The sequence below is a fragment of the Anopheles stephensi genome, unplaced genomic scaffold (genome assembly GCF_013141755.1).
Source record: "Anopheles stephensi strain Indian unplaced genomic scaffold, UCI_ANSTEP_V1.0 ucontig53, whole genome shotgun sequence".
Taxonomy (NCBI): domain Eukaryota; kingdom Metazoa; phylum Arthropoda; class Insecta; order Diptera; family Culicidae; genus Anopheles; species Anopheles stephensi.
Genome location: NW_023405420.1, coordinates 171,700 through 194,831, shown reverse-complemented (window position 1 = coordinate 194,831; position 23,132 = coordinate 171,700). Strand labels below are relative to the sequence as shown.

General features: G+C 43.1%; 1 protein-coding gene across 3 annotated transcripts in view; it reads right to left on the bottom strand.

The window, feature by feature from the left end:
* The window catches only part of LOC118517146 (potassium voltage-gated channel protein Shaw-like), a 56,374-nt gene that overhangs the window by 5,145 nt on the left and 28,097 nt on the right, over positions 1-23,132 (bottom strand). For all 3 annotated transcript variants that reach the window (XM_036063006.1, XM_036063007.1, XM_036063008.1), the window contains 7 exons: positions 19,197-19,846; positions 16,941-17,090; positions 16,335-16,467; positions 15,309-15,488; positions 13,691-14,173; positions 7,651-7,947; positions 4,075-4,284 (listed from right to left, as the gene is read on the bottom strand). In XM_036063006.1, the coding sequence (XP_035918899.1) occupies positions 4,075-4,284; positions 7,651-7,947; positions 13,691-14,173; positions 15,309-15,488; positions 16,335-16,467; positions 16,941-17,090; positions 19,197-19,240 (1,497 nt within the window). In that variant the 5' untranslated portion in view covers positions 19,241-19,846. The remainder of the gene's footprint in view (positions 1-4,074; positions 4,285-7,650; positions 7,948-13,690; positions 14,174-15,308; positions 15,489-16,334; positions 16,468-16,940; positions 17,091-19,196; positions 19,847-23,132) is intronic.

The window sequence follows — 23,132 nt, the reverse complement described above, 5'->3', positions numbered from 1 at the left end:
AGAAGGTTTGGAAGCTTGCAGCAGCAGTTCCGAGTTTCGAGTCATTGAGTGCTGGCCTTGCATAAGCGTGCAACTGTCAGCCGGGGCCGGGGCTTTTTGTTTGATCAACTTTATCAACTCGACCCACCAAAGCAATGGGTAAATGGAACTCACTCAGCCAACTCCTTTTTTCTGTTGGAAAACCTTATCGAAATGGCAGCAAATTGGAACAATCTGTGCCGGGTAGAACGAGCTGTCAAGTGCAGTTAATTAGAACGGAACAGTTTTTGGGGTCAGCCCGTTCCGAGCCGATTGGTTGTCGGGTCCAATTTATTGAGATTTAAAGTTTTTTTTTCGTAAGGACTTTGAATAATTGTCACTTGAACTGTTCAACTAACTTGAACTATGTCTCAATTGGTGTTGGTTTTGGTGCTTATAAAATTACTTAAAGGTAAATTTTGTGTGGATTTTTGGCCCCGTATGTGTGGAAGGACAATGGAGGAGCCGCTACAACGACGAGCTGTACGAGCTGTACGATGATCTCACTATCGTACAGCGCATTAGACTCGCCAGGCTCCGGTGGGCTGGTCACGTCATGAGAATGACACCGGACGACCCAGCCCGTAAAGTCCTTTTAGGCCGTCCACAAGGACAGAGGAGGCGTGGTAGGCCCAAATTGAGATGGAGTGATGGCGTTGATGCGTCCGCCAGAACGGCCGGTATAACGGATTGGCAGACGACGGCGCTGAACCGTGAGCGGTATCGAGGATTGTTGCAGCAGGCCAAGACCGCAAAGCGGTTGTAGCGCCTGATAAGTAAGTAAGTAAGTAAATTTTGTGTGTTTTTTTATCGTTTTATTACATATTTAAGTATCCTTTTTTTTTTTCAACCGATCCTTGATATCCGATCCGGTTAAATTTCTGTAGATATTTTGTTGAGCTACCTCGTCGTTCAACAAACTTTGTCTGGAAGAGAACTCGTCATTTAAAAGGCATCCTCGTCACTCAAAGAACCTCATCTACCAATATATCTCGTGGTCGAAAATGCCTCAGTATTTGTAGTCAAAGGGTTTCATCTACCAACAGAACCTGAAGTTGTCTTGATATCCAGTCCTGAAATCTAGATATCAACGAAAAGATTCCAAAAGGTATTCTAAGAGTCTTTCTTGTCAAAGGTCACCTTCGAACGGAATCCATAACTACATCAGACGTAACTTCAGGATTGATGTCTTCAACCTTTAAAGTGCTATGATTACAGAAATTCCAATGTCAAGGCTATCACACCTTTTCACCAATATGGAGAAACTGTATGGTCCTTTTGCACTCAGTCCATTTCTAAGACTCGTATGCAGAAATGTAACTAAAAACTCAACTTCTACACAACTTTAAAACTGTTGTTAAAGATTCTCGGTGATATCACAGCCGATTCTGAACTACAAGTGCACAGACAGCGCCGATGTTTGACTCATCTTAACTTCAAAATTTACAGCATGCCTTAAAGGGTTCCTCAGCAATTAAATAATATTAAACCCCCAAAATGGTCGTAAATTTTATACGAAACGGCTAACCTCTGCCTTAAATCGACGTGCTACATCCGCGATTACAATTACTCAGAAGTTTCCTGCCACCTCACCAAGCTTCCATTTCCTGCTCCTTGCCCATTTCACCCACAAACAGCGATCATTTATCAACAAAACCCCGTAAGAAACCGGACATAACTCTTAGCGAACTTCCATCTTAAGGCTAGACAGGTTAAGATTGTGATAGAAAATTTAGAACCACCACTATGAAGCTGCCCGGCAAGCGAGACAGGTACATAAATCATAACTGACGCGACGGAGTGGAACATAAATCTACAAATTAAGGTCAAGATTAAGACAATATCGAGCTTCACGACGAACGAACGAATAATGCCGTTCCGAGAATGATGAATTGGAAGCCATTACACGAGCAAAAGAACAGACGATTTTGGGCAGGAGGTTATTGAAAAGAAATAATTTTGATTTACTTCCTCTTTATCAGCGTGTTGCGCGCAGTTCGGGAGGACAGGACGACACGATCGAAATGATTTTCAAATAACAATCCATTCAAATGTAAAAATGTAAACTGATCTTGCCAGTTTTAAACTCAGCACCGTGCCCGGGAAGGAAACTCACCAGACAATTTCTCACCCAACAGCATCTGCTTCCAAAAATGCCTGTAGAGACCGTAGAGTTAAAGTTTTCCGGTGGAGCGAAACTCACTTTTTTCTTCCTGCTCAACTCTACCAAGATAATGTTTCCGGCGGTGTAAAAGTTACGCTCAATGCGAATCTCCCCAGTGGACCATAGCACGCTCAGATGATAGTTGTCCCGAGAAGTCTGTGCAGAAGAGTTGCAAAACAAGAATCAAAGTCTGCACCAAACCTGTGAGCAGGGTTGTAGAGCTGTTCGCGAAGACGGAAAACTTATCACTATGCAGAATTCTTTCGCACTTTCCTTTTCGCAAAACTTTCCCATATCCCGAGGCACACACACAGTTTTTGCTTGGAGCTGAGGCGCAGAATACCCGAAACGGCACAACTCAACCCAGTCAGGATAGTTTGCTTTGACAAATTTGCTTGCTCTTTCCGAGCCAACCAGGGACGCAGATTAAAGCCGTTAATCATCGCATCAGCCGGTCAGTGGGCGAGTGCAGCGGACATCGAACAGAGTGTCAACTTTATCGGAACATCGACACACGGCTCATCGTCACTGGAATGTCTCTATTGCTCTTTTTGCTTCTTGCCTTTCTACTGTATAGCCACGAGAGCAACAGGAACTTCGTCCATAAGCCCTTTCACCGGCAAGGTGTCGGAAACGAACCGCAACAAGCTTACGGGTGCTTTTTCGGTGGTTGAAGGATAGAGTTTTTTTTTTGTATGTTCTTGGTGAGTTCAAAAGTTCACTAAAGCTGCCGCCTCTTTCGGTCATAAATCGTGGCTAACAAGCTTCCTACAGTAGACATCCGCACATTGGGCAAGCAGTGGGATGCAAGCAAATATTAAGGTGGCTGTTTTTAAATTTTGGCGTCAGTTTTTGCAAACCACCAACCTAAGTTGAATTTTCGATAAAGATTGATCTATATTAATCTGAACTATAGGTTCGCTACCAAGACATGTTTTGCGCCTAAAAGTATGTGATTTTCAAGACAGATGTGATGAAGATCGATCGTGAATTCTGTGCAGTTTAGTGTGATGAAGTGTGTGAACTAAGGAAGGAACTTTTTTCTACTTTTAGAGTCAATAAAAACAATAAAATGATAATAAATCTTTAATAACAACGCTGTTTTAACCATCAAAATGCCCACTGTGAGCAGAGCTAGACAACTCCCATACTTGATGAGTCTTGTTTCGAGAGCTACCTTGTGGTTATGAGGATGTGTTTTCCCCGAATCACTTTCAGATTCAGAGAAAAAAAACAGAAGCAGACAAAAACGACTGCCATCTCCTTCCTCTACCAACCTCAGACAGCAGCGACACGTTCGTTATGGGTGATTGATGAACGAACGCGACGAAGATTTGCCTACGATGATAAGGTCAAAGCTACACCGAACGATGGCTTCCTTGTGTGGAAATAAAGATGTGAGATGAGTTCATTCCACCGATTGTACGGACTGATACCGGATGCCGGTATTGCAGTTGTGTAAGAGCCTGTTTTCTACGGCCACTTTGCCGGTTACAGCCACATGACACAATAAGAAAAATCATGCATGTCATTTCTCGGTAATGAACAATCGACGTGAAATGAGCATAAGCTTCCAGGAACGAAAAACTTGCTTCCTCATATATCACTTTCGGAGCTGAGAATATCTACGTGAAAACAGGAGAACCGTTACCGTACATTGCAAATGAAATGTGATATGTGTCTTTAAGCCTCATCACTACCAGCACTACAAAATTACCCACATTTCATTAAAATACTAATTACGTGTGTTAATCCCTTAATAATCCATAAACAACAAGATCGTAAAGCTTAACTCACGGCCCATAATTAAAACAAATAATTAGCAACTGATCTTTCGAGCACCGGGCCAAGCTCATTAAATTTCCCGCCCAACGCCCCAATCTCAAACCTACCTGCGTGTGCGAGTAAAACATGGAGAAATTACTGACGATAACTGGTACCGGCAGGGCGATCGTCAGCACACCGGCCAGCGCACAGAGCGCACCGACAAACATCCCGACGTACGTTTTGGGCGCCATATCACCGTACCCAACCGTGGTCATCGTTACGATCGCCCACCACAGACCGAGCGGAATGCTCTTGAATTGGTTGTCCGGGTTATCCTGGTGAGAGAGAGAGAACACAGAGAGAGTAAGAGAAAAAAAAACTTGGGTAAAAAAGCTAGTCCATTCAATGAGAGGTGTTGTGTGACCTTTTCAAACACTCATGTCGAATGTACAAAAGATTACTAGCACTACACCGACTAATGTTGAAACAGTTGTTAAATCCCGTTAAAAGATAATAATGACTCCAAACTCGCAGTGAAATCCTTTTGTTCCCGAGGTCAACTAGGGATTGGGTGTAAAAAATCGTCAAATAATCCCTTTGAGCCCGTTTTATTTATTTGTCGTGCAGAAAGGCTTCGCTGATAAAAACAACAAATCACTCACGTAACGCTCACGAAGGGGTTACTCGACAGCAGCAAGTACAGCGAGTGGACGCAAATGATTTTCAAGCCATCCGTATCATTAGCAGGCTTTACGATTTAATCTTTAATTATGCTCTCCTGCGGGAAACCGGTGGCCCAAAAATCGAAACAACCGATTTCCGTTCTATGCTCCCTGGACTTCAACCCGAGACCAGGGACCACCTTCAGGGATTTAAAAATAACAACAGCAGCAGCAGCAAAAAATGGCGTCAGCTGCTGCGTTTCAAACGACGAGATTAACGAGCTTTGAAAAGGTCAGCAGAATAAAAATGCGCTCGGTAAAATGGAAGCATTTTCCAACCCGAAAACACTTACACTTCCCCAAGCCGACCGACTCGCTTAATCGGCTGACAGAAAATTCAAATTAATTTACCCTAATCAACGTAATCTCCGCCACCCCGTACCATCCAGAGCCGAACTCCGACACCAGGATAGACACGCAGATCATTATTTTCGAAGCGAAATCCATCGCCACGCGTTCGGCATCCTTCATAGGTTGCTATTTTATGCGCTCATTAGCGACATCTACCGGTAGCGGTGAAAATCAACGGACGATTGTTATTCACTTCCCCCAAACACACGCGCGCCGCATCACACCGGCGCATAGCAACCGGGTTGCCAGCCATCATAATGGTCGGTGCGTTGGTGGATAGTTTACCCTCCTCTGCTTCCCAGTGTTGCCAGCGTTACGCACGAGTGGCTGAAAGCGGGGGCCATTAAAAGACGAGGCATTGAAGGGACCATAAAACAAAAACTTTATCTCATATCGGGCATACGAATGCCTGCCCGGGCTGGAATGCCGGCAACGAAACGACGATGAATGTTTTGTGCAATGGTTGTTAACCGGTCCGTTGATGTAGTGTAGTGTAGTCTGTTTTCACCGTGTACTCAGATCGCACGGCCATCAAGATGAAGGGGCATAACATACGCACACATACACACGCGAAACTATTTCCTTCAGAAGTGTGTATGTGGATGGTGAGTTTTTACCACGCAAACCAATTTACACCACATTTACAGATAAATGTGATATGTGTGAGCGTCCTCCACTTCCCGCATGGAAAATTACATTTATGCTGCATTATGATGGTGATGATGATGATGGAAAACGATAATGCTGAACGAGAATGGGCTGCGTTATGGGAAGAGGTCAAACCGCATTAAGGTTGAGCTGTGTGTGCTTTGAGCGTTTGAAAGGCAAAAAGCTGAAATGGAAATTGTTTAATCGCAACTTTTAATTGCATTTGGAATAAAAAGTAGATTAAGGTTGATGAAAATCGTATATTACGTTGTCTTGCAAATTTGATTTTAAATGAGCGCATAAAAGAATGACATTTTTGTAACAAATCGGCACTTTTAATCAATTGAACTAAGGAATACGATATGTAATGCAAAGCGGAAAGCTTAGAAAAAAATCACTTTAAAGTCAAAAACGTGCACTCATTTGTACTTTTCAGGATACTCGAATAAGCTTTGTTAAGGAAAAAGAAGATTTTTTTCTGACTATATTGTAAGAAAGCAAGATGTATAATTAATTAAAAAACAATAGCAATAATCACTTAATCTTATGACACTGAGCCATCCTTTGAAATGCGCCTAAAGGTATGCAATTGTCGTGCATGCTTTTTGTTTACTTTAAAATAAAACAATGTGTTGAATTGCACGGAAGTTTGAAGCCAATTCTACAAAACAATATCCTCTTAAAAATAACAAAACCGTAGATTATGTGATAAAAGAAGGACTTCATACTTGGCTTTAACGTTTCAATTAAAGCAAAGTACTTCAAAATCATTCGATACTTTCAATAGCGGATAATTTGTAAAATAATTACCGCTCATCAATAGCCCATTTCAGCTAAATCGGTGACATTAAAACCTCTATTAAAACCTGATTCTTTTACAGGAATTCTGGCCGACCAGCCAAACTCAAGTTCTCTCGCACTCTAAACAATCTACCCTTTCAAATAAGTGGTAAGCATTAATTTAATCTATTACAGTTAACAACCGTCAAGCACCTATTAATTTGAACTTTTCAACACCTTGAAGTGTTTAACGGGCGTCTTCCAGCTCATTCCCTATTGGTTCCAGGAAATTGGTAACGACACCGTTGCCACTCACCGGCTATTCACCCTTTGTCGCCCTTATTGCCACGCATAATCGAGATTACTTAAGAAAACTGTCAACCATCATTGTGTTTGCCCGTCGTCGTCCCGGTTGTCCTGTGCCTGACGCTATCGAACCGTTCGACCATCGATTCTTTGAATGGCTTAATAGATGAAGCGACGACACTTCATTAGCTATTCTTCAAGCAGCAGCAGCAGCAGCAGCAGCACTCGTGAGGGAAAACAAGCGAACGATTTTTCTCTGTTTTCATTTTGCTTTTCTTCGCACCAGCAATATGGTTCGTTTAAGCACCGACTCGGCGAAACCGGTACAGAATGGGTCTCAACAGTTTATTGCCACAATCATAATGCTCGCGCTGGTGCTGATGTCTCCAAGGAGGAATAGTGCCGGCCACGGAAGGAAAGAGTTCGTCTGGCAACCTCCAATCAATGTGCCCCATACTGCGGATAAAACCATCGGCACTGGTTATGAAACCGGATATCATAATGCAGCGAGAGAAAAACGAAGAAAGAAGGTAATTTTTATTCTTCGTCTCCGAGAAACCATTCGAGACATTCGAGACATTCGAGCCAGCTGCGGTGATTGGGGCTTACACAAATACTGTCACTCTTGTCTGTTTTCCATCTGGTTTACCATAACAACAGGTCATAATCACAAAAACAGCACACATACACACCGCACCGCCTGTGTGTGTGTTAGGTTCGATGTTCGTACACAGGAGACCAAACATCATCCGCAGTTATCCTTCGGCGAAACTGTTCGGCGGAGACACATTCAAGGTAACATCTTGACGCAAACAAGACATCCCAACCGCACACGCACACATCCAATAGCAACCGTATTGTTTTACCCACCCACTAGTGAAATTGTTCCCTTACCTGCAGCTTTTCCGCGTAGTACACCAAGCTGGCAAACACCACGATACCGAGCACGAGGAAGAACACGAGCAGCGTCAGCTCCCGGGCGGACGCCTTGAACGTGTGGATCAGGATGCGCAGTCCGGGCGAATGGCGCGTCAGCTTGAACAGCCGCAGGATACGCACGATCGAGAACGCTTCCAGCAGACCCGTCTGTTCACCCATCCGCTGGCAGACGTCGGTGTAGAAGCTTAGCGTTGCCGCCAGGTCGATGATGTTGACGGGCGATTTGATAAACTCGACAATGTTCGGGGTCACCTGTGGAATGGGAAGCAAACAGAAAACACACACACGCCACCGTCAATGAGGGTTTTGCAGTGCAATAGGGGTTCGATGGTAAAGGTGTCAAGCGCAAAGTGTCAAGCACAATTATGCACGCTCAAGTGGGCTCTTGCGGACGAAAATAACTACCGTTTTGCGTGGAGAAGACGAGCACGGGAGAAAAACACTCGAAAGTGACATTGATTGCAGAGAAAATCAGGCACACACGCACAAATACGAAGAAGCATATGGTCCTTCCTGAAACTGGTTGGGATTTGGTTCGGGAGGAGTGATCATAATTCTGCATTTGATAGTTGAATGAATATTGAATTAGTTTTCTAGAGAAAAAAATATTCGAGCTTAATCATTGGAGTTGTTTGAGTGGCTGAAGGAATTATTAGTAGTTTTTATACGAGTTTCAGTTTCAGTTCCAATGATTTAATTGGTTTAGCTACTTGTACGTACCTTTTTGCCAACAAAATACCATATTGATTCAAAGATAAAGGGTTTTCACAGCCAATCAGTCGTTGCAAAGCGTATTCAGAGTATCAAGAGGGAATCAAGAGAAATGAGATACGGTGCAGAGAACTAAATGAGGAGATTTAAGATATAGTCGAGCGAGAAACGATTGAGAATTGAGAGAAAAATAAGAAATAATCGTGAGAGAATCAAGAGAGAATCCAGAGAGAAATGATAATAGATTGAGAGAGAGGGAAATGAGCGAGAATCGTGAAACATATGTAGGGAAATCGAGAGCGAAATTAGAGAGAATTGATAGATAAATGAGAAAGAAATTAGAGCAGAATATGAGAAAAATAAGAAACAATCCAGAACGAAATGAGATATATTTGAGATAGAACTGAGAGAGAATCGAGAGAAAAATGAAAAGTAAATGAAAGCAGATTAAGAGAGATACGTGAGAGAAATGACACAGATAAATGAGAGATTCGTGAGAGAAATTAAAGCAGATGGAGAGAAAATCGTGAGAGAAATTATAAACAGTCAAGTAAAAAATAGAAAAAAAAAGTTTTCTCCATTCTCTCTCATTTCTTTCTTGATTCACTCACATTTCTGTCTTGATTCTCGCTTATTGTGGAATCTTATTTCTAACTCATTTTTCACTCTTTTCTTCCTCGATTTTTTTTAATTTCTCTCTTAATTCTCTCGAATTACTCTCTCATTTCTCTCTAGATTCTCTTTCGTTTTTTTCTCGGTTTTCTCTCAATTTTCTCTATGATTTCTCACTCATGTCTCTGTTGATTCTCCCCCATTTCTTTCTCATTTTCCTTTCAATTCTGCCCCATTTCTTTCTCATTTCTCTTTCAATTCTCTCGCATTTCTCTCTCAAATCTCTCTCATTTGTCTTTCGATACTATATTATTCCTCTCTAATTTATCTTTCTATTCGCTGTAGATTCTACCTCCATTCTTTCTCATTTCTCTCTAGATTCCCTCCCGATTCTCTCTCATTTCTCTCTCGATTCTCTCTTATTTGTCTATCAATTTTCTCTCAATTACTCTTGCTTGTTGTTTACATTCCATACTGCTCTTCGCCCCAACAACTTAATTGATAATATCAAGAAAATTTTGAATTCCTGGATCAATACTCTTCTAAATTTACTACGCAATTAGTCTCGCTCTAAACTTTCAAATTGAATTTAATCAAAATGTGCCCATTGAAATTAAAACGAGATATGAAATGAATATCACCCACCGGACCACACATCACATCAAGCATTATCAAATTCAATTGATCTTCCATTTATTTATTTAACATTCTCGCTCTCCCTCGCTCTCTCCGCAAAGCAACACCTTTCACCAAAAATGAATGCGGGAAATTAAATTTGCATCAGCTGCATTACACCGACCGTCACTCGGAAGCACAACGAGCTTTTCCTACTGTTCTTAATATTTAACTGCGCCATAATCGCTCTGCACCACAGCCGGAACCGTTTTGCTTAATTTATTCGATTTTAATTAGCATCATTTCAAATTCAATCACCATTTCGTGCCACGAAGGAAGGCAGCAGGAGAGTGCGAGGAAAATGGGTTGTCCTTGACCGGACCATTTCCCACCTCACAGTTTGAAAGTTTTTCGACGATACCATGAATCTTTGATTTGTTAAACAGCTTTAAACTGCCTCTAAAGGAGCGATCAATTTTCGACCCTTACGCTACTGCGTCCGGGCACTCCTATCGGAAACGTGGTTGATTGAGTTAGGAACAAAAAGCCCTTTATGTATGTGATTTTTTATCTCTTTTTCGAAATAATGAATTCTTGTCCATAATTGTGCTGACTTTACATGCTGGCTCTTTACTGCTATCTCCAGCGTCGGGTTCCTAATCCGTCTCCAAAATGAAGAAAAATACGTCATGTTTACCTTATTAATCCTTCGGCAAGCTTCAACCCGAAACACACCAACACAATTTCCCTCGAGCAACCGAAGATCGATGGCACGGCCAAAAAGGGAGGGTTCTCTGCTCGACCAAGTCAACCCTCACAAAAAAAGCTCAATGCAAACCAAATACATCCATAACAAACGTGTGAGCATACGTTACACATTCCCTTTTTTCCGGGTTACGAAGCTTTCGAAGGGGCGACATTCCAGTTGCTCAGCCACCGGGCTACGCTTGTATGGGGGCCACCGTTCGTAACGCAAAGTCGATATTTCATAAGCTGACATAAATACCACCAACATCGTTGCACAACATCGTTCCCGGCACATTCCCAGCCAATGCTCAAAACATGGTCCACCGTATCTTCGGTAGGCCCCAAAAGCGTACTTCAGCGTCACAAGCCAAACGTTGGTGCTGGCTTTAACCTGCAGGCAAACGCGCAAATGATATTTATTTAAATTTATAGCATTTTCCGTTTGTTGCTTCTTCCCGCGCGATACGCTGCCCACACAGGCCGAGTGTTAAGTACAGTCTGGGCGGAGTGATATCATAAAATAAATGTGCACTAAGAGACCGTTGGGCTTCGGCTCGGTGGCGAGTTTCAGCAATAGATTGTCCTGCACGCTGCAAACAAGCAAGGTGGAGTTCTAAAAGTTCCTTACTAAACATGAGAACAGCTGAAGGAACACTTTTAAGACCAAAGAGATGTAAATTGAATAGAGTTGAGCTTGGGAGGGCCTTCTTCAGTGTGGAACGCTTGAGAACCAGGCATCCAGGAATAATGTTCAGACTTTTGTAGGTTCATCCATCCTAGTTAGTTAAAAGCAAATTATAATTTCAGATGTTATGCTCTATTGAAAATCAAATATTTGAAAGCGGAGTCAATTATAAAGCAAAGCATTAAACTCGTGTTCATTTTTTGCATACCTTCAGGCGCTAACATTTGCTGTTGAACCCAATGGACATAATTCGATTGAAATTTTAATTTTTGTGCCATTGAAGGTTTATTCTTCAATTTTTTCCTTATAAAGTAAATTCATCAAATGAACAAGCAGCTTTTGCAGCTCAACAAATATAAACGAAAAATAGTATACCTTTAGGCGCTCCATTTAAAGACCGCTTTTAAATAAAAAACTGATAACTTTAAACTGTCTACTACTGTCTAGTACGTTCAAGCACCAAGAGATAAGTCCACTGAAGTTTCTAGAACACTTTCTAATCAGCGATATTGTATTCCTGTGTAAAATCATCCACCCAATCTCATCTTATCTAAATCACTTCTGTTGGCGACCACTGCCTTTTGCAAGTAGCGACGTACGAAACCACCGGGATAAAGGTACAACTTTAACCTAAAGCTTACCAGCGTACGACCGGACACGAACAACATCCGGTAAGCAGATGTTAATGTCAGTCCGATCCATCGTCACGATTACGAGGGTTACGACGATTACGTGTATTTAATTCTCATCCTTCCTGCGTCTTACCACAATCAAACTCACACACACTCACATAGAAACCGGGAGAAAACGGAAAGGTACGTACGAAGTACGGATCCGGCAAAGCTCAAATGACGGTACTCGACCCGGATTGCTTCGACCCAGTTGACTTGCTTGACACCGGAGGGTGTCCGGATCTCTGGTGGTGGCAAGCAGACAACCCCGTAACCGTATCGTCACGATAGTTAGGTGTCATTTGGTGTCATTTGGTGTCATTTTAACCCCACAACCTACTCGGACATAAAATAAGGGCAAGACAGCAAGTGTTGCTTACGTGCTGCTGCTGCTGCCAGTGTCACTGCTGGCTCGTGAATCCATATGCTAATAGTGGATCAGCGTGTGTGTGTGACTATTGCGAGCCATTAGCATTCGAGTCTTCACCCCCACGGGTGAACTTTAATCCCTTATCATGCATTCATTTCTTGCTTCTTGTGTCTTTTCACTGAGCACCCCCATTTGTGCGGGGCATTTTTAATGATACTTTGAAGAGTGTTACTGTGGAGTACTTCACCTTCGACAACCGTTCATTAATCAAACCTCTTTTCGTTAGAGTTTTGTGCTGACTCAGTCTGGAACTCGTTTGTGGGTTTTTGGGGGAGATATTTTTCGGGAAATGTAACAGCACTGTGGCGTGGGCCAACGTGATTGATGATTTTCCGACCGATAACGATTGTCCTATCGATGATTGAACGGAAGATGTTTTGAGTTCGCTGAACGGGTTTGCCGCTTCATTAGAACTTTACAATGATTTTTAAGGGAAAAAATAATCATGATTGAACGGACCACTATGCAACGTTTTAAAAACGAGATCCCTCAAAAAAACGTGCCCAAAAACTAGAACAAGCATTTATCTCAGTTCAGAGGAGATGTTTTTCTTGCACACAAGAAACTTGTACGGTGAAAACCCAAATAAACCCCCTAATGAAATGTAAGTTCATCCATGCCCAGGGAATAAAGCCCTTCCATTCTCATTTGCATATCTCCACAGCCACCTAAAGCTTCCCGTTACTTCAAGGACTAGTTTCAATATCATGTCCCCGTCGGCAACAACCTAAGCAAAATATAGTAATGAAAGGAAAACATGTCTGCCAACACAAATCTCTACGGAAGCTTCTGTTCCCGCAGGCTCCCCTTCGGAGGAAGCCTAACTCAATCCTAAGAACTACCGGGCCTTGTGCCATGATGAATGTCAATGTTTATCCTATCAAAAGAAGCCCCACATTTGCGCGCCGTTCGAAGACATTCGCTTCCCACCGCCGTGAAACACATCACAGCTGCCAGCACTGAAGTTGATGGGTTTTTTTTTGTCGGCTAAAAGAGAGAGAGAGAGGGAGTGGGAGGGACCGACGTGCAAGGCCGAAAGGGCGAAGGCCTATCATTAATCTCGTGCAAGCTCGTCTCCACGGGACAAAATCCATCGGTGACAGGGCTTCTATATGGATTCGACGATGGATGGCACACAAACAGCGACCCGGCAATAGTAACTCGATTCAATCTGCATGTGAATGGACCCGCCACGTGTGAAGGCGGGAAAGCGACGAACTTTTGCAAACCTTCTGCCCTCTCTGCCCGTCCCGCCAAACCCACCAAAGAGGAAGTTTGCGTGCGTGAAAAAAGCGATTACACGATCGATTGGATCATAAGGACCAGACGACACCAGATGCTATCCGGACGCTAACGATCTGGAAAAATGGAATTGTTTTTCGGGGATGAAAAACTTCAGCTTGAGTTCACACTTTTAGGAACACTTTTGGCTGAAGAAATTCGAGAAAACTACATCACCACATCTGTTTCACGGCACGATTTTCGGCACAGGTATTTGGGAGAACACCCGGGCCCCGTACTCACCACTAGCCGTACGGTCAGCTCGATGATGAACCACACGTTGCAGACGAGCTCGACGTAGAAGAATGCTTCGTGCGGTTGACCGTACGTTTCCTGCCAGTTCTCCACGATGCTCGCTCCCTTGCCGGAGTTCATCCGGTAGGCGCTTGAGACGATCCGGCCGGTACGTTGAGTGGTCGTTTCCGGGCGTGTCGGTGGAGAAGATTGGCTCTCGGTGGTGGCACTGCTGGTGGTGGTGGATGTGGTGGTGCTGGCGGTGCTAGTGCTGGTGATGGTGGGTGACCCATAGTCCAGCAGAAGTTCGTCCAGTCGTCCGTGGTCGAGCAGATCGTCCAGGGTGGATGGTACGTCGGGCAGTGGGCCGACGCTACCGTTGGTCGTGATGTTAAGGATGGCCGGAATTTCCACCCGCAGGCCCGGGTGCGTCTTGAGGCAGAAGGATATCACAGAGATGCAGATGAAGAACACCGATATTCCAGCTACAATCTAAGGGTAAAAATGGGAAATGGAATCGGACAGGGTGTATAAGAATGCTTGACTTTAACTTTGGAAGAAATTCTCCGTCCGCTATATTCTACGCTCTAGCTGGTCTAGATTGCTAGCAATTAAAAGTATGGTCCTGATGCCTCGTCCAAGATATTCTTACTTGAGATGTGAATGTTCTGGACAAATTTAAAACAGAACCCCATTCATCAACGTTTTGAACTCAAGGATTCATTATTGTGAAAAATTCTTGATATTTCATATCCGAATGGATGTCCATCTCCAGCGTCCGCTAAAGAAATTCCTGTTAAGATATCTTCTCAGTTGTCCTCAGTTCGTTCTACCGAGTATGGACAGCCGATGTCAGCATTCCTGTCTCACCTAGAACACGAATTCCTAATGACATGCCCAGAAAGTATTCATTGAATGAGATAAATAGCTTTATGCATCATCGTATTCTAATTTCAAAAGATCTTTCACTCTCAATTTGTCCTTTCACGATAGAACCTCACCTCGACTTTATCACACAGCCTTTGATCGCTTTGACTCTATTATCTCAAATGGAACCGGAATGGAAAATGAACTGTCCATTTCATTTTGCTATTATTTCTGCACCATTCCCATTTCATTCCATTAAAAAAGGAGCCCTCCTCTTCATCGCTCCATTTTGTGCAGACCTCCTGCTGGTGCTTTCATCGACGAGTTCTAGACTCGGCTGGGTATTGCTCTGAATCAGTTCTAGTTTATCAATTATGTAGTGTCTGTCACTATCGCTTGCGACCAACTCAAACTGCCGGTGCCTTATGAATACATCATTCCATGGAAACATTTGTCCAATTGCGACCGACCGGCTTTGCGGGACAAAGAAGCGCTCTTTAAGCGGAACCGGATCCAATCACGTGCCAATCGATACGATCAGTGTGATATAACCCACAAATCTTACCCATCGCAGATAGAGCCGCCTAGAAGTTAGTGTTGCTGGTTAGCCGTAGCGTACTTCAATTATTTCATGCATAAATTAAGTCCTCGCAAATAAAGTGTCTTCCCGGTTGGGTTTTCGTGTTGGGCTGCACGTGCTGGTTGCATCCTATGAATTCTCCTACATCTCACCGTTCTGCCCACAACAACATCCACTTACCTTAGCACCGGTGGAACTCGATGGTTCATCAAACAGGGCCCAGATTTTCGGTTTCGTCCGCTGCCAGCAGGTTAGCTCGCCGTTTAGCAGTGCCTCCTCGAAGCCAAACAGTCGCGCAATCGCCTCCTCGGACGGTTGCTCATCGTCTAGCTCCAATTTGTCCAGTATCGCGAGTGTGCTCTATCGCCCCGGGCAGAGAAGAGAGAAAAGCAAAATTTAACAATTCCAATGCACAACGCTTTTCTTCCGCGTACACCCACGTTTTCTGCGCTTGAATATCAGTGCGGGGTGGAAACAAACACTTTTTGCCCAGGGAGGAAGAAATATGCAAATTTTTCGATGCGCACCTAAGACTGTCCCGCCTAGCGGTAGGGCGAAGGCGATGATCTTCACCGAATCACAAAATCTTTGCCAAAAAGCCCGCATTTTAGATGGGTTTCGCCGAGTTATCGGAGTGTGTTTGAGTTAATCGAAAACATGAGTCCTTTGCGTTTGGTGTTATGCAGTTTAATTAAAACTTGTGACATGATAAGAGGCTGTGATTGCTTTTTGCTCAACGTTTGCAGGACATTCAATTAAAATAAATTTGTTTGTGCAAAGCAAGCCCAACATAAGTTTACTCAGGAGATGCTTTAAGGAAGACCATTTGTTAAATTATCCCTTTTTAGAATAATTAATTGGAAAGAGTTTTGCTCAATATTTACGATTTATTTTTGTATTTCAATAAACTATTATGATTTATTTAAAAAATATTATCATCCACTCCATCTCACAATTCCACAAAAAATAGACCAAGCTATTCGAAACTCATCTATTCTCATGCATGTTGTGTTGCATATTGCATAACGTCAGGCGCCTTTCATACAATCTTCCTACAAAATAATCTAAGAATATTTCTCAAGTCTTTTATCCTAGTATGTTAAATTCCGTTCACACGAAAAAGACCAAAATGCGCCAACATTCCATTTAATTTATCCCTTACCACCCCAAAACTACAAAGCGGTTGAAAGATTAAAGTGAACCTACCTGCGTATCACGATGCACACTGTACGTCGACCAGCAGCACGGTTCGACCTGGTTCGAATCAAGACCCCAAAACTCCAGCTCCTCCTCAAACAGTGGCCCACAGACATCGGTCGGATAGTGCAGCTTTCCAGTTCTGGCGAGAGAGGGAAAAAACACCAAACCAAAATAGCAAAACATGCTCCAAACACACACACGCGCGCAAGCCAAACTTCATACCGTAATGGTACACACTTGGCGGCAAAGAATGGGCAAAAATGGGCCCCGATGTAAATATTTCGTTCGCGAGCATGAAAACTCTGGCACAAACTGTCGAAGTAGTTTTCTTTATGGTGGCACATTCTTTCTCTCGCTGAAATATCGTTCTGTGGGATGATACTGACGATAAAAACTACTTCTAGCAGTGTGCGTCCACCGCCAATTTTTGTAAGTCTTCACGAGTTATGTCTTTATTGCTGGCAGATAAGCTGCCCGTTCGAAGGGTTTCCCCTTTATTAGTGCGCCATTGTGTCCTTAGCGAGTCGTCGGTTCCAGCGGGACTTTTATTTCTATCTTGATAGTGTTACGAGTGGTGATGATGGCGATGCAACGCTACAATTGGTCGCTTACCTATAGTAGTTGAGGACTTGTGCAAACACCCCCGGATGGCGGTCGAAGAAGTACTCGTTCAGGACGGGATCGTAGTTCGCCAGAGCCTCCGTTAGCCGCGAAAGTCTTGTGGCCGGGATCTTCTTCAGCGTCGCCTTGTACGTCTCATACCTGCAAGAGAGAGAGAGAGGCAAACGGGTTCCCGTTTAGCAGCCTCATCGAACTGAACCGTTCGATGTGTGTTGTGTAAGGGTTTTTGGGCAGCAAAACTTTACGCTACTGTTTGCTCTCGCAACGCTTCACAGCTTCCGTCACATGCGAGCAGCTCATCTGTGAAGCGGTCATACAGTGTAAACATCATTACATATTCATAGCTTAAAATTGCCGTTTCCTACGACGCTCGTGAGCATGTTCCACCATAGCAGAGACAGAAACTATCTCACTCGAAAGAAAACTACAAAGAACTGTAGTTCCAAGCTCTCGGAACGCTCGAGTGTGCTCGTTAGGGTTGGAGGACACAGGTTTGTGGAACGGGACGCTGCTGGATAAATACATTCTCACATCTTAAAAGCTCCAGTTCTCTTCTTTCACTCTCGCTCTATGAAGATGTGCTGCTGCTAGCGTCAGCTCACTTCACTAAAACAGCTAAGAAGATGGGGGCAATGAATCGTTTCCTACGCAAATAGTGAACGGCAAACATTTAACTTTCCCACCGTACTCATCGTCGTCAGCAGAAGACCTTAAATGAAGAACTTCTTGGAGGGAATAGTTGAAGCAGCTAAATGTTGTTGTGGTTATGCACAAATTAGTAAGGACCTTGATTTCTCGGTGCAAGAGTTGCGTTCTCAGGCAGACGAAAGAAGGAAGTAAATCTATTAAAATGTTCAGCAACTTGTTGGAAAAACATTTAACTCGCCAACAAAAACAGAAATCCGATTAACAACCTAAGTATTAGGTAAATCTACAACAACTAATCCGTTGATGGTGTGTTTCTTTTTTATAGTTTCGTAAGTCTTGAAGATTTTCCTTTTGTAGTCTTGCTTTTTGATTTTTTTTTCTTCTACAGCTACTTCTGGCACGCCTTCGAACAAACGAGAAAACTTTTCCATTTTCTTCACTTCAACAAGCATTTCTCTACTAGAACGAGAAAATCTGTTTGTTCTTTCTTTTTTCTTATCTTCAATTTTTTTGCCCCAAGATCCAGGCTGTTCGCAGACTGTTCCCCGTCATGGTAACAAGTGAAAGTCTTTTCTCGCCATTCGGAAGCCATTATCGTCATCGTTGGCCTAACATTTGCCTCCTCAAGTGACCTGATGTCCACTGCAAGGTGTATTTTACCGACCTGACGGCACCCGGTACGGTAAGATAGCCGGAAGTTTTGCTCACCAACCCTTGTAGCCCTGAGTCTTCTCGTCGTGTCGGGCAATTTATTAAAGGACAGCGAGACGCACCTTCAAGAAACACGAGACGCGTGCTGGAAAAAGTTTTCCCTACGGGAAACAACATCGAAAACTCTGGCGACATGTTGTCTTGAGGGAAGGATGCTTCCTGCACTCCCCGAGTCCCACGCTACCAGGTGTCTACCTGAAGCCAATTAGAATAGTTCTGTGCTGCTGCGTAAACTTCACGGCTTTATTGGTTTTAATTATCAAACAAGGCCACCACTACTTTGCTACCACCGTTCGGCAGTTGACTTGCTCGTCGTCGTCGTCGTCGGTGGGTCTTTAAAGTGTCCACAAATAGAACAGGCTACACGTCCTTCCCTGCCAAACAACTGTCGGAGACGTGACAGAACGACGGAGACTTGTTAATATAGTTAGCCATTATTGCCATTAGTCACGGCAAGGGTTTGAGCCAAGTACACGGTGTTTCGAGTTGCACACGACACGGCAAGCCAAGAAGGGACGTAGCTATCCCGACTATGTCAAAACTATGTTCTTGTGGGGCACGGTTAGTAGACAAATTGGACAAGTGGCACATCGGAAGAAGGAGGTTTGACGAACTTCTCCGAGACTGTCGTTGTAAATCATAAAGCTCCGAGGAGGTGTCTCGAAATTTTACCTCTTGTGAAGAGTAAAAAATACCTCATAATGGGCTTCAGTTGTCGGGACTGTTATAAATAGTTAGATAAATCGTTTGTTTTAATTATACTGGGGAAATCTAGTCAAAGATGTTGAAAAAATAGAGTTTTGTTTCACTAGCGGCATACATTTCGGCGCAATGTCACTCATCTTTTGTGTAGAAAATAATGTCCATATTCAGTACTATTCAGCTTACCTGATGCCTCCTACGTTGAGTATGATGCGATTTTCACCATCCATGGTTTCGGTCCACTGGTTGCAACGTTGGCACACGGAAACAATACGTCACTTACAACACTCATGACAGTTCACTAAATGTGTCTGTACGCGTTGAATTACTCAAGACTAGCTTTCCACACTGCATACAGACTCCTTAATCTAACTTCTTATAATACAGCAACTTCAACAAATCAAACCTGTTCAGACTAAACTATACTGAAGTTTCTCTATTTCCTTGGATAAGTTGTCTGGCTCTCGTTTTGTCCACCGCACGTCAGTGTTACGGAAGTGTTACATATGCTTTCAATTCCTCCACAAGTGCATTTGCAGCTTACACACACAAAAGCCCTCGGTACGGTACGGGCTCCATGCACCGACCTGGCAGTTGATTTATGGATTATTATTTATTCGTGAACCTGCTCCTGCTCCGGGTTCGGGCCCAAACCTGGGAACGATACGGTCCGCTGTGAGTGGGACGCATTTTTCCGCACCATTCTTCAAGGTTCTTGCTCTCGTTCGCTCGTCGCTCGGCTCAACGCTGGTCACGCTTCAGCATCATGATAGACGGCCGCAACCGAAGTAATGCTGGACACCGTCAACAGCGTCCGTAGGATGTCGTAGGCACGTCTGCAATCGGAAGAGAAGGAAAGAAACTGGCTATGAAAAATGAGTGTGCAAGTGTGCAATTGGGGGTCGTAAAAATTTCATCTCCAGCTCCACGATTGGCAACGGGAATGGAAAAATGATTCAATGATGCAACGTGTGATGCTTTTCGGTGGCGCTGAAATGATTGCGAGTCGGGATGAAATATGGTCCAATACAGTGTTTCTAATGTTAGATATAAATATGATGTCATATCTCCACTTGAATCGATCGAACAACCCTTCTCTACTATAAATAGCTTCCCATCGGCTGTTATTGATAATTTAATGAACATTTTTAATCAGAATGGTTTGCTCCACCGTTCAGCCCGAGGTCGGATGTGGTAAATCTATAAACTGGCGTTACATTATTAACTAACCACGTCTGCAACCGTGCCACATCGGCATCGTTAATATCGCGGTATCAGGTCGTAACCACCAAAATCACTTCCTCCTCTCGCTCTCTCTCTCACTCTGTCTACACTAGTTCGGCAGACCTAATAAAGTTGAGGTTAACCGACAGCACAATCCACTAAACGAAGTTAACAGGGTCATCATTGTCACCCGTTACTGGACCCATCCACCCGATCAATCACTCACCGCACCCGCACCCCGGTAGGTGTTTGGCTGGTCAACGGCGAAAGATTACCCGCAGATAAGAAAAATCCCGACCCGCGATGGGTCAGCAGCGGAGTTTTACTGCAAAACCCCCCGCTAGATCATCCGCAGAACGTGTCCGTTGATCATGATAAGCGGATTAATTATGGCATCGGGACCATCGAGTCGTCTCCCAATTAAATGGATGCGGTGTGATAAAAGTGTCACGCCAAACCCCACACGAATGAGCAGGATTGTTTGCACGTTAAATCGTCGTATCGATCGGCGTGATTGAATCGGAATTAAATTTGCTAGCCAATCAAACAAGTAAAACAGAGAGAGTGAGGGGAAAAAATATAAAACTTTTTTTGGTGCATTCGGTTTTGCGGTAAAAACGATTCATTAACTCTATCAGAGTCGGGTGATGAAGGCGAGAATCGGGCTTTTATTGTGTTTCATCCGCCTGAAGTTATGCAATGAGCACTTCCTTATCTTCTCGTTTGTGTTTTGTTAAAGTGCAGATCGGGAAGAAGGTTTCAACGCCGAAAGCTATGCAATTTACAACATATTTCATTATTTTCTCTCTTGGTGGTTGATTATGAGATGTTACAGTTAAGCATTATGTTTTTTTAATGAAAGGTGAACAATTTTAGATGTTTTACTTAATTATTATTTCATAAAAAAGGTGCTGGTATAAAATTTCCATTTAGAAACAGAAGAATCTCTATCGTCGCTTCCAACCACAATCGATTTTCTTCGTCCATTTTACATTTTTCTTGATATATTTCAATTCACCAAGAACGATGCTGAGTGCAGGAAATGTAAAGCACTGTTTTCCGGCGGATAATTTCTCTACGACCGTCCCTATTTTCCGCTTTTCCAGTCCGCAGCACTCAATCAAGCTACGCAAACCCGTGCTGGACGAACCTCAGCAACAGCTGCTAGCCAAACCGACCGAACACAATCAGAACTCTCGTCGCATCACATCGAAAACGGCATCAGAATCCGTAGCGGTGGCGAGTGAAACTTTTCCTTCTCTCCCCACCCGAAAGCAAAAACAAAAAAAAATCCGTGTTACGAGGTCGAAGTTCACTCGGTTCACTGCAAACCGCAAAGTTAAGCACGTTTGTCGGTGCCAAACCTCCCGGACGGAGGCGAACGGATGAACCGATCTCCGAACGAACGGCATACTCGGCTCCTTGCACAAAACTTGAACAAAACGTGCCTCACCAATGGGAAAGGAAAACGTCGTGGTTTAGAAATTCGCAAAATACCGCAGCACGGGTAAGAAACATGCCGCTGGCAAACATGGGCCGCCGCCGTGAAGAAGAACAAACCCATCTTCAGCGGCTTACTTCGCAGCGTGCTTCGAGGAAAAACCCGGGAGCGAGTGGCGAAAAAACAAAGAAATGTATCAAGACAACGAACTACGAAAAGCATTTCCACGCCCTCCGGGGAAAGGGTGGCGGGGGGAGGGGTATGGTTGAACTGGGGCCCCAAATCCGAACAAAAGACCTAACCTTGGCAACCTTCGCCAACGAATGGACACGGTGTGGTGAATGTAAAGTGAAAGGATAACGAAATACAATAAAAACAAAGTGTGTTCGTGATGCTGTGCTTTCGTTTTGGTGTGGTTTTGGCAGTGTGCAGCAAGTGTGAGGGGTGGATGGAAAGGAGGGCTGAGGGTAAATGGAGACATTTGCAAGCAGCTCATTTATTTATTCATTTATTTATTAGATTCTTATGCACACGTGAGCGTCGAATGTGTGCGTCTTACATCGGTTGCAGAAGAAGGTTTTTGTCGTGTGGCACAAATTGACCTTTGATACGGAAAATGTATGTCCCATTTAAATTGGTTAGGTTAGACTGTAGGAGAGTGATGAATAATGTTGTTAATTTAATACAAATGATTTGCTGCTATTTTGTTGATAATTGTTCGTTGCAAGAAAATACTATTTTCTAGAATAAACTGTAATTATTTAATTTAACTTTTCTTTCAGCAATTGTATTAAAAGAATAACCTAAATGCTTCATTGATTGCCAACGTACTTAACACATTGAATTTCACATCACTCAAATACGTTTCCTTGAACAGAGCTGAGAGATAGTTACTAGGAATGTATACTGAACTTTGTTACGCCTAAATGTATGCAATTCTCTTCTCTTACCTCGATTTTCTTTTGTTTTACAGCGAAACGATAATAAATGATATTAGTATGAATTATTAAAATCAATTTACAATTTGAAGGTTGTTCTGAACACTTTCATTATTAGCCATATACTGCACGTATGCAATTGATAAAGTCATTTCGTACTGGATATTAGGAGTTGTTTGATTTTCTGAATTTTTAATTTTGTAACTTCTAATGACTTGTAAACTTATTTCTTACGTTAACAAAAATATGCACTGATGTAATTCAAATCGTCTTTTGATATTTAAACAATCCAACAAAATCACCTTTTTGTACAAAAATACAAAACAACCCGAGAAACAAGCGACATGTTTACCAAATTGTTGAGCATTTGTGTTTTCACCTCGCAACAATAGCTACTTGATCTTTTCAATAAATCATTGCTGAAGATTTTCAAGCAAACATCAAAGCCCTCAACAACACAATACAAGAATGTTTCAAGCATTTTATGCGTCAAACGTTTCCACCGTGCAATTGATTCAG